At 54.3% G+C, this 14,029-nt stretch overlaps 2 protein-coding genes across 5 annotated transcripts; one reads left to right on the top strand and one right to left on the bottom strand.

Annotated features, from left to right (window-relative positions):
• The first annotated feature begins 1,133 nt into the window (after window positions 1–1,133).
• Leng9 (leukocyte receptor cluster (LRC) member 9) lies at window positions 1,134–2,823 on the top strand. The gene has a single exon (NM_175529.3). The coding sequence runs from the start codon at window positions 1,331–1,333 to the stop codon at window positions 2,786–2,788; it is 1,458 nt and encodes a 485-aa protein (NP_780738.1). The 5' UTR covers window positions 1,134–1,330; the 3' UTR covers window positions 2,789–2,823.
• Window positions 2,824–2,828: 5 nt separating this feature from the next.
• Window positions 2,829–13,993, bottom strand: Leng8 (leukocyte receptor cluster (LRC) member 8). 4 transcript variants are annotated; one of them, XM_006539759.4, is made up of 16 exons: window positions 13,855–13,993; window positions 12,218–12,310; window positions 11,416–11,587; window positions 10,963–11,070; window positions 9,873–9,983; window positions 8,722–8,974; window positions 8,368–8,509; window positions 7,969–8,172; window positions 7,309–7,587; window positions 7,078–7,218; window positions 6,668–6,953; window positions 6,193–6,294; window positions 6,043–6,111; window positions 5,822–5,951; window positions 5,533–5,740; window positions 2,829–4,065 (listed from the first exon to the last, which is right to left on the bottom strand). In XM_006539759.4, exons 2-16 carry the CDS (start codon window positions 12,253–12,255, stop codon window positions 3,903–3,905), a joined length of 2,406 nt encoding a protein of 801 aa, XP_006539822.1. In that variant the 5' UTR covers window positions 12,256–12,310; window positions 13,855–13,993; the 3' UTR covers window positions 2,829–3,902. The 4 variants fall into 4 exon arrangements, with proteins under 4 accessions (XP_006539822.1, XP_030098271.1, NP_001361538.1 ...); XM_030242411.1 differs by having other exon boundaries at window positions 13,884–13,971; NM_001374609.1 differs by lacking the exon at window positions 13,855–13,993 and adding an exon at window positions 13,387–13,526 and having other exon boundaries at window positions 2,833–4,065.
• Between the last annotated feature and the right edge of the window lie 36 nt (window positions 13,994–14,029).

Raw genomic sequence — 14,029 nt, 5'->3', positions numbered from 1 at the left:
CACAGTCGCCTGGCCATCCACTTCCCTCCAGGTGCACTCTGACTGGGCGGCGCTTCCCTGCAAAGGGAAGCGGTTGGCGAGCCTTTGGAGCCACGAGGGTGTGGTTCCCGTGGGAAGGGCTTCAGGTCCCACCAACTGTGTGTCGCCCTGCGGGAGGCTGTTGCGTTACAAATCTGGGCACAAAGTTCAGCCTGAGACGTCCAGATATTTTAACATCTAGAGGTGCAGGACTGCCCGAACCTATATCGGGAGGGGGGTGAAGCAAAATTCTCAAAGGTTTTCAGAGGGGAGGAACAATTAGAATTAGTCTCTGGGTTTGTTTTGGGACGGGGCTATCTTAGGTCCCTAGAGGGATAAGACCAATTTAAATTAACCGAACCAGAGGTAGAGTAAGGGTTTTTATAGTTTCCAAAAGGGTGGGTCGTATATTTCAAACGTTAGGCTGGTGACAGGAGTAAAACCCGACCTCTACAAGGAGGCACAGGAGAAACCATTTCACCATGGTTGAGTCCAGGATAAGACCAATGAGGGGCGGAGCATGTGTAAAACAATCAGGTGGAGTGAGGCCAAGGTAAAGGGGTGAGGCTCCCAGGAAAGACATTTATAAATAACTTGACAGAGGCAGAACCAGGAGTCACTTTATTCGTTATGAGGTGTGGCATGTAAGATAATCAATTGCATGGGAGCTGGCTACAAACTTTAAAGACGGTTGGGGGCGGGGCCAAGACCGCTGAGTCCCACTCCTCTCCTCCCAACGAAGCTGCGGTGTTCAGGTAAATCAGTTGCTGCCCTGCCAGGCTCCCTAGAGGTCTCGAGAGGCTGAGCAGATGCAAAGTATCTGGAGGCGGCCGGAGGGGTTGTCTAAGCCCTACCCCCACCCAGGCTGCGGAGTATATGTAAATCGGATGCGGAGAAGCCTTTCTTGGGGCCCTGACAGCGGTGGGGCACTTGTCAAGTATTTGCTAAACTGTCTCGCTAAAGTCCCCAAAGGGAGAAGTTGTATGGAATAAGACGTGACTCCCTGGATGTCCAGAGAGAAGCTTGACGCACACATAAATTGGCTGGTTGGGCGGGGCCAGGCTCTTTAAGACTCCCTGAGGGGCTGGACATATGTAAATCATTTCAGGCGGGGCAAGAGGGGGTTCCCAGTGGCTTACAAACCCGGTACGCGTAAATAAACTGGACTTGAAATTAGAGCTCCAGAGCCCGTGTTACATTCTGACGCCCTGCCTGGTCCTTTGGCCTCCTTCCACCTGAGGCGGGAGGGGTTCCTGGCGTCACAGTTGGAGATCAACGCTGCAGACAGAGACCGCTTAGTGCGTGAAGGCCCATGGAGGCCTCGGCCGATTCCTCTGAGGCCCCCGCGGTCTGCCGCTTCTTCCTAGAGGGCCGCTGTCGCTTCGGTGCGCGCTGCCGTCAGCCACATCCCGGGGCCCCGGCGCCGTCCCCGGTGGTTACGCAACCGGAGGCTGGGTCCAAGAAGCCGGCTCTGCGTACTGCTGCTGACGTCATCCGACGCATCCGCTGGGACCCGCGCCTGGACCCTGCTGACTTTTCGGTGGGCTACACCGACCGCTTCCTGGGAGTGCAGGAAGAGCCATTCTGCGCCTTCTGCTGGGACGAGCCGCTGGCAGCGCTCGGACCTGGCGTGTTGGCAGTGCCGCAGCACCGCATACGCTACTTCCGCTTCCGCGGCCGCCTGGTATGGGACCGTGCCTCCCGTACTGACCTCATTTTTGGATCGGGCTCTGTGGCTGGTCGGGGACCCACTATCCTTGATGCGCTGGACGGCGGGGACGAGCATTGGACAGAGGTCACGGCAGAAATTCCCGACACAGAGAAAACAGGGGTGGGTTTAGAGGGTCTGGATACCCAGGATGCCCTTGCAGAGGCGGGTGGAAACCCGACCGGAACAGGTCTTGATTCGGGCCTGGAGACACACGAAGAGGGTGGGGCAATCAAAGAGACCAGAACTGGGCTTGATTCCAGCCTGGAGACACCTGAAGTGGATGGGCCAACCAAAGAGACCGGGCTGAATGGGACCACTGAGTTAGAAATGCCAGACCCAAGCATGAACTTCTCAGGAGTGAAGATCAGCTCAGTAGAGGAGCCCAGAGCTACATTGCTTCCACAGTGGCAGGCGCAGGGCATGGAAACGAAAGGGCTTTCTGCTGAAGAGATGGGAAATGTGTGGGATCCAGGTGTTTGGCCTGACGACAGAAGGGCCCCTCGCCAGCCCCGGCCCACACATTTTGTGGCACTGATGGTGACAGAGTCTGGGCTTAGGGCTGAGGTGGTCAAGGCCCAAGAGCATCTGGTCCGGATTGCCCCTTCTTGTGCTGAGTTCCTGGTACCAGCACAGGCCCTGCACTTGACAGTGGTCTTGCTAAGGCTGACAGGCCCTGGGGAGGAGGCTGCAGCAGCTAGAGCTCTTCGGAGAGCCATCTTGAAACCAGGGCTTCAGGCACCCTCCCAGCTACAGTTCAGGGACTTGGTTCTTCTGGGCCATCATGTGCTCTGTGCCACACCCTCCCCCACACTGACAGGTATGGCCCAAACACTGAATCAGAGGCTAGAGGCCGAAGGGCTTAGAGTGGTGCTGCTGCCAGAACTACAACCGCACCTCACCCTGGCTAAGGTACCACATGGAACCCAGGTCTGCCTCCCTAAGCCTGAGTACACCCTGAACCAGGAGCTAGGAAGGCAGCCCCTAAGTAAACTCTGGCTTTGCCGCATGGGTAGAGCAGGGCATAGCTATCTTCCCTTGGTAGAAATTTCCCTGAAATGACCGAGGTTTCATATTTCGGATAAAACAGGCCAAGCAGAAACAGGTTCTCGCTCTCTCTCTTTAATTTTGGTTTCAAGCTTCCAAAATGTACTGTACTCAATGCTCAAGGAGAATGAAGGAAGGGAGGGGAGAGGGAGGGAGGGAGGCAGGGAGGCATCTGGGAAAAAGCAGCCTGACAGTCCAGCTGTTTGCAACCTCATAGCACATCCTCCAGTTACATGGCAGAAGGGGGAGGGGTAAAAAGAAAAGGGGAGAAGGAAGAAAAGTAACTTAAATAAACACACACACAGAGAAAAGAGAAGGAAACATGACGTGAGTTGGTGATCCATGAAGGCAGAGGGGAGGAAAGAAGGGAGGGTAACCATTTTACCTGTGTTGAACCAGGGAGTGGGAAGGGAAGAGGCAGGAGGGAAAGAAAAAAAAAAAATCAGAAGAAACATTGGGGCAGAGGGAGGAAGGGACACGGAGACAACTTAATACAACTTGAGTAAGACGAGGCAGCCCGGCCGGCATGGTCCCGCGAAGGCCTTGGAGTCCTCAGTGCGGTGTGGCGCTGGTCTGGTTGTGTCGGTGGTGCTGGCTGGAGTTTCTGGGGTGAGGAGCTGAAGGTGGGGCATAGTCTTTAAGTGGCTTCCCTCACCCCAAACACTGAGGCCCCAACGGCTGGGCAGCAAGAGTCTATGAAGAGGCAGCCGAGGCAATGGGTGTGGCCGGCTGGTGCCCCACTGCAGCGGGTGCGGCCTGGACAGCCTGTCTTCTTTCTGCTGGCCCCAGCGTGGGATGGGCCGACGCAGAGTCAGGCGCTGGACTACGAGCTCGAGAGAGAGAGAGAAAACACTGAGACAGCGTTAGTGGAGGTGACAGGTGCACACAGAACCTGTAGCCCCGCCCCACCCTGCTCCACTATACACTCCCAATTATCCCCTCTGAGACAAAAAATAAAAATGTAGAAAAAAATCTCTGTACAGGTCCCCGGTGGGAAACGGGGGCAGGGATGCTGGCTCTTCCTGGAGCCTACTCCCCACAAATTTTTACAACCCATGTCCATGGCTCAAAAAATGTGAAAAGGCGGCGCTGGGCCACAGCCCTGCTCCCGCCCGTGCTCGATGGGTGCTTAGAAGGCTGGCAGCTGCGCCAGGCTGAGGCGGCAGTCCACGCTGGAGTTGTCCGGGCCCGTGTAGGACAGGCCCAAGGGCTCTAGGAAGGCCCGGCAGGCGGCCTCGCCCTCGAAGGCCAACTCGGCCTGCAGGTAGGAGACGGGCAGCGCAGGGCGGAAGCTATGGAGACAAGAGGAGAAAATGATGAGGCAAACAGACAAGGGAGGGCCCAAGAACAAGGAGCAATGCTCCCCATCTGGGCTTGTATTTTCCTCAGCAAGGAACCTGCTGGCTTCTGCAGCCCCTCCCGACCTCCCCATTTTCAGGGGCTTGGGGGGGCAAGGGATGGGGTTGGTAGCCCCAGTGCCCAGCTGTGCCCCCCCTCGCCCACACTTACCTGTTCAGGAAGGAGGGGGCAGGAGGGAAAGGGCCCAGCTTGGCTCCTCTGCTGACTGAGGAGCTGGAGCCAGACAGAGTAAGTGGTACATGGGCTCAGAGGGTAGGGACAATGGCGCCCCCCTACCCCCCCTTCCCCCCCGGATGTTTGCACAGAGTGTTACACTCAGCAGTGCCTTCTGGTTGTTACTCAGATGCCCTAATAGTGTACATGTACCGCTAATTTTGAGGACCCTCTCCTGAAGACCACTTTAAGCCTTACCAAGTATCTGGAACCCAGGCACCCTATGGCCCTGGGACAGAACAGCCTGCCTCTGATATCTGAGGGATCTGTCTGCTGTGCTCAGCTCACAGCAAAGGTGCTGTTAGAGTGAGGCCAACACAGGCCAGAGCTTGAAAGCTGCCCACAGAGTGGCTTTCTGGATTACAAAAGGCTGAGTAGCCTCATGTCCATTCATTTTAGCTAGTCAATCTGGAGTCACAGCCCCACCTCCCTTGGGTTGGACTGACTTAGAAAATTCTCAAACAGGTTTCTTGACCCCTAAGTTGCAGATCCCACTATAATGGAACCACTAATGACAAAACACTGCTGCGCAGCCTGACAGTCAAGGCTCCTCAAGACTATCGACAGAGCTCTTGACCAGCATTTTTTAACCTTGGCAAGACTGGCACACACTGCTGTGGGGCCTTTTGCTGCACAGCGTTCCTGGTCTCTACCACTACCACTAGATGGCAGCAGCATCCAGGAGCAAAATCTGAGGACAAGGTTGTGGTGGTGTTGGGAATCCTCCTCATATGGGCAAGCCTCGTGCAGTCTGATGCCCAAGGGCCTTGGTACCACAGGTTCCCAACCCAAAACTTCTGATAGTCAAAAATGGAATGGGCACAAGGTCTCATCTCAAGAGACTGCTAGCAATATGAATCAAGTCACCCTTTCTAGTATGTCAGGAAGAAGAGCAGCACGTAGCTGCAAGCAAAGGCCCTGAGAAGGGGGAAGATAAAGCAGGTTCCAAACTGATGTGAACAGAAAGGAGGCAGGGAGGGAAAGGACATGATGCCAGGAGTGGTGAGGCCAGAACAGTGGGAGGAAACCTGCAACTGCAGGTGGCCGATGAGGAAAGCAATGAGGGCTAGGGCTATGAACAGGGGACTGGGAGGGGACTCCAGCAGAGGAGCTGAAGGCTGACCAGGATGCGGAGGGGACGTGGCAGAGCCACGGCACAGAAGGCAGCAGAGTGCAGTGCCACATACGTTTTGATCATGGCCTTGAGGGCGGCCTTGCGCTCCCGGTCTGCAAACTTGTCCACAAGGTAGCCAGACATGCAAGGTGCATGGCAATAGAGCCTGAAGAAGCGGTGGTAGTTGCCCAGGGCCCAGGCTGCCCTCAGTGCCAACGCGTGGGCCACGCAGGGGTCTGCCTTCATCTCCCTTGTGAGGTATGCCAGTTCCGTAGTGATGTCTGCACAGGAGATAACTGGAGGTCAGGTGGCAGGGTGGCACCTTGGGCATGGCCCCTCCATCTTGGGGATGGGCCTCTCACCTCCAGAGTTCTTGGTGAAGATGTAGTAGAGGATTCGGTATGCAGTAAATTCACCCACATTGCCTGCTAAGTTTTCCGCGTACAGTGACTTAAGCTGTGTTTGGCACTGGTTGAATTCTTCATGGTCACCCTGAGGGTAAGGCATGGAAGGAGGGTGTGAGGCACAGGCAAGTACAAGTGATTTCAAGAAAGGAGTGGGAGGAAACCACCAAGCTTCCTACCTTCTCCAAGGCAATGCGGGCATGGGTCTCATACACCTCCACAGTGAACTCCGTCCGGATGCCTTGCACCTGGGCAGTAGAAAAGAGCAGAGTCAGGGAGAGGAGAGCAGGAAGAGGCCTGACATCAGCACCCTCTCAGCGCTGCCTTACTGTCAGGTCCTGCCGAATGGACTTCATCTGCTCACAGGCAAAGGCATAGTCCTGCTTCTCCTTCCAGTGGGACTTGACCATGCACAGAGACTTCTTCAAAACCTTCAGGGAAGAGAATCAAAGCTGAGTGGCCAGACAGCTGACAGGCCAAAGCCACTGTGCCCCACTCAACCAGAGCAGCACCAAAGCCAGTATCAGTGACTCACCACTATGAACAAACAAAATCAAACCAACACACAGCAGGTGTGAGTGCTCCAAGTCTCCCTGGCTCTAGGGCCCCACACATAAGTCTCCCTTAACTTTGCTGGTCATAAGGGAGATTGTGACCAGGCTATGCCCCAGATGTGAAGGGCCTGCATGCTAGGATTTTTCTCAGCCAGAGCTACCACTTCCTTCACCCAACATGTTCCATGTGCCCGATCTTATGTTATGCCCAACACATTCTGGGGGCAGACACACAATGCCTGGGACTTACAGCCACAGGTCGCACAGTTGACGGGTCTGGGGCGCAGGTGAGCCGCAGATAGTGCTTTGTAATGTCAGGACAGGTGCCCACAATCTGCAGCTCCTGCCAGTCAGGGTCAGCTCCACTGCTCTCCAGGTTACTCATCTGTAGCACCAAAGGTTCAAGGCGCAGGCGACGTGAGTGCCCATGTTGGAAGCGGGCTGCCCTCTTTTGCTTCTTAAGCTCACGCTCTGGGTCCTCGCACTCCAGTGCTGCCATCTTCTTGCGGCTACGTTTGGTGGGAGCTAGGTCATGTCTGGGGAGAAAGGGTAAAAAAGAAAGTCAATGTCTTTAGCCACTCTGAAGGCCATCTCCCCCACCTGTGAGACCCAATACCACCCACCCATGCCTAGGAAGAAATCACACCCTAAGCACCTCACCTCTTTCCACGCTGCGCCCTGCCCCGACCTCGATCCATGTGGGCCCCTCGACCACCCCGACCCTTGGGGGGTGGGTTCCTGCGGCCTACAGGGTGGCACTCATTCCCTGAGTAGGAGCTGTCAGAGTCTGAATGGGAGTCACTGCACAGGAAAGAGAAGTCAGGCCTGAAGCACAAGGGTCAGGCTCCACGCAGTTCCCCCCCAGCGCCCTTCCAGCCCAAGCCTGCACACCTTCTCCGAAAGTGTCTCGTGGGAGACCTGGATGAGGAGCGGGAGCGTGAATCCGTGCTGGAGGAAGAGCTGTTATCCTTCATGAAGACGTTGCGGTTGCCGAACTTGGTGAAGCTGCTACCCCGAGCTCGGCCAGCACCCCCAGCCCCAGGTGTCCCTCGCTGGGATTGGGCACCCCCGCCCCTGGTCACCGAGCCTGCCCCCCTGGAAGGGTGAAGGCTGCTAGGGGCCTCCCACCGCTTCTTCTTGGGGCTCTCAGCCACAGGCTCCCTGGTCAGCCTGAGGATATAGTAGGGCAGGGCATTACCAACCAGCCACCAACCTGCAGTTCTGCAGACCCCACCCCATGGCCCAGGGCCACCAAACCTGAGAAAGCAGAGGCACTTACCCCGGCAACTCAGCCACTGTGGTGCAGGAAAGGGACCAAGCCCAAGATTGTCTGTGTCCAGGGGATGCTCTTAGCCATCAAGCCACCCATACCTCCCTAGTAATCCCTTCCCACTTCCCAAAACCCATCCTTGGTCACTCCTGGCCTCCTGCCCACCCCATGGGGACCTGAGATACAGGTGTCAGCTTTTGGGACCACTTGTCTCTGAACCTGCTAGTTTTGAGATCCATGTCCCCAGCCCATATCTGTTTCACAGTGTCACCCAGACTGACCCAGGCAGAGGCTCTCGGCTCCAGTCGATGGTGTAGGCAGAGCCATCCTGGAGCCGGGCCTGTAGCACCTCCTTGAGCAGTTTCTCTGTCCGGTCCTTGTCCTCTTCTGACTCGCAGGCGGTGAAACACCGTTCCACATATTCCTTCATATCCTGAGGCCAATCATCTGGCTTCCCAGACAGGTTTCCCCGGCCAGAAGGTCCACTGTGGGGTGGGGGATAGACGAAGGCACTCAGGTGGGAGGACCCACACGTGTCAGCAGAACTCCCTCTGTGATCTGAGAAGGCAGCCTTGTTCTGTACATTTCCCCACTCCCTTCACCCCACGAAGCACTAAGAGTGGTGTCTAAAGAGGCCCTGGAGCACAGAGCACGGGCGTGCGGGTCAGGGTAACAGTCACCTGCGGTTCTGAGTGTTCTCCGAGTTGGGCTGGGGCCCAAAGCTGCTGTGTTGGCCCTCTGAATTGGAGCTGAAGCTCTGGCTGGTGACAGCAAAGGGCCGCTTCTGGATGTTAAATTTTAGACCCCCAGTCCCAGGGGCTGCTGTGGGAGGATAGCAGAGACAGGAGTTAGGCCCTTCCCCAGACAGTTAAATAGGCTAAGCTCTGGAACAAGTTCCTAACATGAGCATACCTGTTCTAGAACAATCTTCCCCTAGACTAGGGCACATAACACCCGGACAAAGGACTAGCAACCCTGTGTGGCTCACAGCCAAGCTCCAACCCTCTGACTTCCCCACAGATACACTAACTTACGTTTCATGCGGGTCCATAACTGCTGACCCTTCTTAGGTTTGGCAGGCTCGCTGTAGCTGTGTGGCCCATATGCCTGCCCTGTAGGAGCCCCGGCCTGACTGTGCTGAGTGCTTGGGGCTGTCCCAGGCTGAGGGCCGTTGCTTAGACTATGTGTCCCATGTTGTGAGTTTGAGGGCTGAGGGGGCTGAGCTGCAGGTAGCTGCTGAGGGGAAGCCTGGTAGGCCATACTCTCATCCATGCCAGGGACTGGAGGCTGCAAGAAGAAGCAGAGGATGAAAGAAGCAGGCAGCATCCTGGTGCTGAGTCACATGGTATTCAGTCTTTATAGTCATCTTCTTTAGCACTCAGTGCTACAACATTTTGTGGGTTGCCATAATGTGTGCTCAGTGACTCCCTGGGGTATGTATTTTCACTAGCAGCTCATTTCACAACTGAGAAGATTAAGCCTCAAGGGACTGAACAACTTTCCACAGCCCAGCTGTCAAGGAGCAGCTACCAGCAATGCCAACACTGGGTTGTGACTCTACCACACTGATGACACATCTACTAAGGTTCCCTCTCTTGAGCACATCAACACACAGGACAACACATCTGCCCAATCCCTATGAGAAGATTGCATCCTCTCGATTCTTAAGAGCCACCAAGGTATGGTAGTCATGTGACTCAAGAGGTCCACAGAAGAGGCAAAGCACGGATTCAAACCTAGGTCAATGTACTTCCCACGATCTGGGCTCTTCCACTCCTCTAGGCTGTGCCAGATGCAAAGGCAGCACGTTGGGTAGGTACAGGTGTGCATGCACCATCTGCTGTGTATGTGTATGTGGGGGGGGGGGAGGGGGAGGAAGCAGGGGAGGACTTCCTCCTGAATACAGGCTGAGTGCACATGCTGGAGGAAAAGGGAGAAGACAGACCGCCAAACTACAAACTATCCCCACTATCTTCCCAGTACTACAGCCCCCTGGCCTTGCCCAGCCTCAAGCCCATTCATCCTACTTTTAAAAGCTAAGCTTTTAAATTAGGAGCCTCTTGGCAAGAAAGAACAAAGAGGAAGGGAGGGGGCAGCTTTGAAATCATGCAGACTAATGGTTCTAAGTCCTCTCGAGACCCAGGCTCTCTCCCAGCTGACCAGGAGCAGCGAGGCACAGCATTACCTGGTTCAGAGTCCCTTGGTGCTGGGGAGCCGATGGCTGCTGGGCTGTAGCTGAGCCGTAGGAGCTGGCCATCCCATACTGGGAGGGGGAGCCATAGCTCTGGTACATGCTCTGCCAAGGCACAGGGGGAGCCAGAGTTAGTGGAGGCTGCTCATCATGCCTTTGGCCTCCCTTGGAACTGTGTACAACTCCAGAGGCTTTGGGCCCCAGGCCCTTTTTTCCACCACACAATGAAGTAATCATGTATTCTCATAAATGAATGAATGAATGAAAGAAAAAGTAGTAATCACAAACAAAAATCTCTTCATTCCACTTATATCATACCCAGAGTTCTTCTTAATAGGTAGTGAGAAACACTAAGTGCCAACACTTTTAAATGCTATGATAAAGTGATAGGGGCAACAGCTCATCCCTTTAATCACAGGACTTGGGCATGGGGCAGAGGCAGGTAGATTTCTGTGGAATTTTGAATAAGCCTGATCTATACAGTGAGTTCCAAGCCAACCAGAACTACATAGTGAAACATTGTCTTAAAAAATCAACAACACCTCCCAAACAACAACAACACAAACAAACAAACAAAAAAGACAAGCTAGTTGTGGTGGTGTACATTCAGGCAACTGAGGCAGAAGAGAAGCCTAAAGTCAACTTGGGCTATATAGAGAACCGTGACTCAAAAAGAAAAGCAAAAACCCAGATTTTAATAAAGTCTACACACAGCTATGGGGTAAGTAGGTAATGTACTCCAGTAAGTACCATGAACGAATACAAGGAAGAGAAAAGGAAAAGCAGGATGACGACTTAAAAGGCAATGGGAGGCTCTCTTGAAGGTGTTCGCTGGGCAGCAAGGAACCTTGAAGTGAGCTGCAGAGAGCAAAGCATAGGGGACTAGGACATGCTAATGTCCTGGGGTCTGGAGGCAGTGGAAATGTCAGCATCAACAGTGGAAAGGACCAGAATGGATATGCCAGATCTTATGAGACCTAAGCAGGAATCTGGCAGTTTTGTCAGGGGCTGCTGTCTGTCTTCACCCCAACCAACCATTTGCCCACCCTGACAGAAGGCTCCCACCCTGCAGCCAGGTCCTCACCATGGGGTAGTAGTAGCTATACGGATAGGCATAGTTGTACTGCTGGTACCACTGGTAGTATTGTTGCTGCTGCTGCTGCAAAGCAGAGGCTTCTGCCTGAGAGACGTACTGCAGAAAAAGGAGTGTCCATCAGTACCAGCCACAGGAGCCCATGGGCACTACACTACCAAGAGGGTAGGCCTTCACTGCAGAGCAACTGCAGAAGGGTGCAGACTCTGTACAGTAAGACTAGACATCTTAAAAGATGGGGACGATCATCCTTAAGATCACTCAGGCCCAGGTTGACCCAAAGGAGTTAACTTTCCCCCTTCATTACATTTAGTTAACAGGAAAACATGCTTACAGCCCCCCTATGGCACTCCCCTCTATGGAAGCCAGCATCCTTCCCACCCTTCTCTCGGCAACGGCCCCAGCCCAGCACTGTAGTTCCCAAATCCTCCATGCCATTCTCACTTGTGCACTGGCCACAGGACCACTGCTGCTGGCTTTGGAACTGCTGGTAGCCCCTGCTTTGCTGATGCTGGCCAGGGCCTGGCGGGCCTTCTCCCACTCTGGGTTCTCGTGCATAGGAGTCTCCATGCCATTTTCTCTGCTGTTCCCAGTCACCATGCTGTACTGAGAAGACCTGCAACAACGAAGCACAGTTATGGTCTCCCCTATCTATACACAGGTAGACAAAGTTGGGGAAAAGTAAACCCAAGGCTTGCATTCTAGAGCTAAACTCCCTACTCACCACAGCCCAAGCTGAAGGTGGCACATAGCATGTGCCAAGCAAACAGAAAGCTAACCAGTATGTACATAATTCTATACATGACCTACGACTTTAGGAGAACTCAGGTTTTTTACAAGCCAGTGAATTCTGACATGGCCAACAATGAAAAAAAAATTTAAAAAAAGAAAAGGGAAGGATCAGAAAGATATTAAGAGGGGGCTGGAGAGGTGGCTCAGTGCTTAAGAACATTTAGCAGTCTTGCAGATATCACTAAGCTCTGTTCCCAGCACCCATGTCGGATGGCTCAGAGCCACCTCTAACTCCAGCTCCAAGGGATCTGAGGCTTCTTCTGACCTTGACGAACATGGGTGACACACACTCACTCACACCCACATAAGCTCACATACATTAAAGGAAAGCTCAAAGGGGAAGCTTGCCCCTCCATCCTAGCCCCCACAATGAGCATTTTTCCCCCAAGCTGTGCAAGGACCCGTTGTGTCTTGTTCCTCTTGCAATGGGCTGTGTTCCCTTAGCCCTACTAACCAGTCTGCAGCACGCTGATCACCCACGTTGGCCGCCATCTGGACCTTGGGGTGTAGGGAATAGACCTCGGGAGCCAGGCTGCTTTTTAAATGTCTATAAGAAAAGAGATCAATTAGCCCCAAGAGAAGATAGGCTAGAAAGAGAGGGTATCTCATAGAAGGGAACACTGGCAAAGAATGGAAAGGAAAGCAAGTGTGGTGGCTCATGACCATAATGCCAGCAATCTTTTGGGAGTTCCAATACCCATCTGGGCTACAAGTTACAGTCCTGTCTCAAAAACAAACAGCTTAAAGAATCAGAATCAGTTCCTAGTGTGGAGTGAAGAGACCTGAGCATGAAAGGAAACACCTCCCTTGGAGGCCGAGACTAGCCTGTAGGATATGAAAATGAAAGACAAAGAAGCTGAGACTTGCATTACGAGTGTGGCTGTGAGGGAGACCTGACTCAAGTGGTGGATGCAGAAACCTCAGTCCTGGATAGGAAATCTAAAGATACTTCTACTACAGCAAGAGGAAGGCTCTCCAGTGACTGAAGTACTAGCTACAAAGAAGTTTGGGGAGAGGGAAGCCTTTGGGGATACTCTGAGGAGGAAGGAATTGAGACTGGGAGAACACTGGAGAATAGAGCAAAGTTTTCAAAGAAAAAGGTAAAGTATGGATATCCCGCTGAGCAGCCAGGTGAAGGTGCAGGAGACTCCTTCCTGTGAAGTCACTGCCTGGCAGCACCTACCAGACTCAGATCAATTACAGTCTCCAGACTTGTATGGGATGTTCCTAGGAGTGGGAGTTGGTTTGGGAGCAAACAAGTGGCAATTACTCAAGTAAGGTGTCTGCAGATAACAGAGGCCCACAACATTCTTAAACTATTAGGGGTGGGGTGGATAGTACCATAAGAAATAGGATGGGTTGAGCACCGTGCCAACAGGGCTGGAGCGGTCCAAACAACAGGATTTACAGAAAAGAAGCCTATTGGAGAAACTGAAACCCTTATAGGAAGCCTAAGGGGCACTGACAGGTCTCAAAGGCCTTTAAAAAACCCAATCCGTTGGGTGGTATCAAGGGGTCCTAACTAGGGATGCACAAAAGAGAGCCTCGTGTTCGTAACTGGTATTAGGAGTAAGGGGTCTGATTTACAGACGAGAACAACACGGACTGTAAGCTCAGAAGCACCTGGCTGTCCCGCAGGCATGGAGTCCACGACGCTAGGTGGAGGTTGAGGCCGCCCTGAACACAAGCGACCTCCCTTGTCCCCCGCGACCAGCCACCGGCCGGGCCGCGCTTGCGCACCACGCTGCGAGGGTGGCCTCTCTGGGTTGCCCTAGGCAACAGGAAGGCCAGCGTAACAGCGGGTCAATGGAGCCCGCAAGGGGTGCGTCTAGGGCACTAGGGACCGCAGGGTTCCCAGGGCCAGTAGCAGAGCGGACGCGGACGCGCACGCGCACGTAGGGGAGCCGCCCCCTCCCCCCCCCAGCGTACACCCGGCGCGCATGCGCAGAGGCGCTCCGGCGGCCACACCCTTCAAAGACGCAGGGCGCGGCGTCGGTTGGCCTTACCAAACAGGCCAGGGCTCGCGGAGCGCGGAGCCCGAAGGCGTCCCTGTGCTCGCCCGCCAGGCCTCCCACTACTACCCACACTCACTAGGACCGCTCGCTCCCGGGACTCGTTACCGGCGGTCCAAGGCAGCTTCAAGACAACCAAGACAGCGCTCAGTCACCGGCTGGCTCTAGTCTGGGGCTCGAACGTCCTGACCGTGGCGTGATGACGTTACCCGGACGTCTGTCCCCGCCCTGTGTCGCGCACAGCCAATAGACGT

Source organism: Mus musculus, chromosome 7 (assembly GCF_000001635.26).
Source record: "Mus musculus strain C57BL/6J chromosome 7, GRCm38.p6 C57BL/6J".
Taxonomy (NCBI): Eukaryota; Metazoa; Chordata; class Mammalia; order Rodentia; family Muridae; genus Mus; species Mus musculus.
Note: the sequence above shows the minus strand (reverse complement) of the source record. Positions and strands in the feature narration are given on the sequence as shown.